The sequence below is a fragment of the Arachis stenosperma genome, chromosome 4 (assembly GCF_014773155.1).
Source record: "Arachis stenosperma cultivar V10309 chromosome 4, arast.V10309.gnm1.PFL2, whole genome shotgun sequence".
Classification (NCBI taxonomy): Eukaryota; Viridiplantae; Streptophyta; class Magnoliopsida; order Fabales; family Fabaceae; genus Arachis; species Arachis stenosperma.
The window spans coordinates 54,915,363-54,917,201 of record NC_080380.1 but is presented as its reverse complement, the minus strand read 5'-3'; the positions used below and the strand labels follow the sequence as shown (position 1 = coordinate 54,917,201).

Here is a 1,839-nt window from a genome sequence, read left to right as displayed (position 1 = left end):
ACTTGGTGTGCTTTGAACACCAAACTTATCATGTAATATACTTTGCATATAAAGGAGTCTTATATTGGTTGTCAAAATTGATCTGAAAATTCATGAACTTTGTATTAGTACTATTATTAGAGATTTAAGAGAGAGAGTTATAGAACATGGGTTGCCTCCCATGAAGCGCTTCTTTAGCGTCACTAGCTTGACGTTTGGTTCTTGTCAAGGTGGCTGATAGTGCTTGAAGTCCTCTCCTCTTGCAGTGAACCTATGTCCATTAGCTTTGTTGATAAGCTCCATATGCTCTAAGGACATGATTTTATTGATGGTATACACTGGGGGCAACTGAGATGGAATAGTGGGAAGGTGAGGTGGTATGGTTGGGAAGTGTGTAGAGATCACTTCATCACCTGGAGAGAAATCTTCTGTAGGAATTTTCTTGTTTCTCCATCTTCTGGGTACTTTCTTCCTTGTTTCTCTTAGTGCTATCTTGCTTTCTACAAATTCTTCCTCTAAGGGATTTTTGTTGCTAGCTTTGCATGGCTCTGGTGGTTCTGGTTTCTTTTGGATCCCCTTTTGATGTGGTTCTTCCTGAGCACATGGCTTTCCAACCAATGAGGCTTCTACTTGTATTGTTTCCACTTCACTGCTTGTTTCTTGCATCAATGCTTCCTTGGTTGGCTCCTCCATCAACTCTCTGTTATCATGATCTGATTCTTGTGAGGGTTTAAAGACATTGAAGGTGAGCTGCTCATCATGTATCCTCAGTACCAGCTCTCCTCGCTCTACGTCTATGAGTGCTCTGGCTGTGGCTAGGAATGGTCTTCCCAGAACGATGGGGTAGATAGGATTCTCATCCATTTCAAGAACAACAAAATCTGTGGGAAGGTAGTAGCTCCCAACATTTATCAGCACATTTTCAACCACTCCTATTGCTCGTCTTTGAGTTTTGTCATCCAATCTGATAATTACATCAGTGGGAGTTAGTTCATTGATTTGGAGCCTCTTCATGAGGGAGAGAAGCATTACATTGATGCTTGCTCCCAAGTCACAAAGCCCTTTGTCAATCATTGTTTTTCCTATGGCACAAGGGATGTGGAAACTCCCTGGATCCTCCTTCTTTGTAGGTGCCCCTGGTTGAATGAGGGCACTGCAGTCCCTGTTCATCTTTATGGTTTGTCCACCTTTCAATGGACTCTTTCTGGCTAGTAGCTCCTTTATATACTTAATGTAGAAAGGCATTTGCTGGAGGGCTCTAATGAATGGTATATTTACATCAAGAGATGCAAACATATCAAGGAACCTTGAGTACATTCTCCCTGCTACACCACCTTTAAGCCTGTGGGGAAAAGGTGCATATGGGTTCAACACATCTTCTTCCTTAGCTCTTCTTTGGATGTAGGTTGAGTTGTACAACTTCCTTCCTCCTGTCTTTCTTTGTGATTGTTTTGAAGGTGTTCTACTCCATTCATACTCTCTCCATCTCTTGTGGTTATCATTTTACATTCTTCCCATCTTACTTTCCTTGTTTCTCCTCTTGGATTCTTCTCTGTGTCACTGGGGAATCCATCAGTGGACTTGGGAAGTTGTTGAGATAGGTACCCTACTTGGGACTCCAACCTCTTGATGTTCTCTCCTTGGTTTTTGATGTTGGCTCGTACCTCTTCCTTAAACACCTTGTTGTCTTGAACTTCTCTGCATAAGCTTTCAAGTAAAGCTTCAATCTTTGAGAGCCTATCCTCGGTGATTGATGTGGAGTTGAGATTAGGTGGTTGTGAAGATTGGTTAGATGGGTGTTGGTAATGTCTCTGTGAGGTGTTTTGATGAATTGCATGGTTGTTGGAGTTAAGGTTGTGG

At 42.1% G+C, this 1,839-nt stretch overlaps 1 protein-coding gene across 1 annotated transcript; it reads right to left on the bottom strand.

Annotated features, from left to right (window-relative positions):
• Positions 1-204: 204 nt before the first annotated feature.
• On the bottom strand, positions 205-1,149 carry LOC130974996 (uncharacterized). Its single transcript, XM_057899831.1, has one exon. The coding sequence runs from the start codon at positions 1,147-1,149 to the stop codon at positions 205-207; it is 945 nt and encodes a 314-aa protein (XP_057755814.1).
• Between the last annotated feature and the right edge of the window lie 690 nt (positions 1,150-1,839).

What these genes read in the sequence shown, in the direction of transcription:
- LOC130974996 (XM_057899831.1), bottom strand. Translation starts at nt 1,149, where the DNA reads ATGAACAGGGACTGCAGTGCCCTCATTCAACCAGGGGCACCTACAAAG.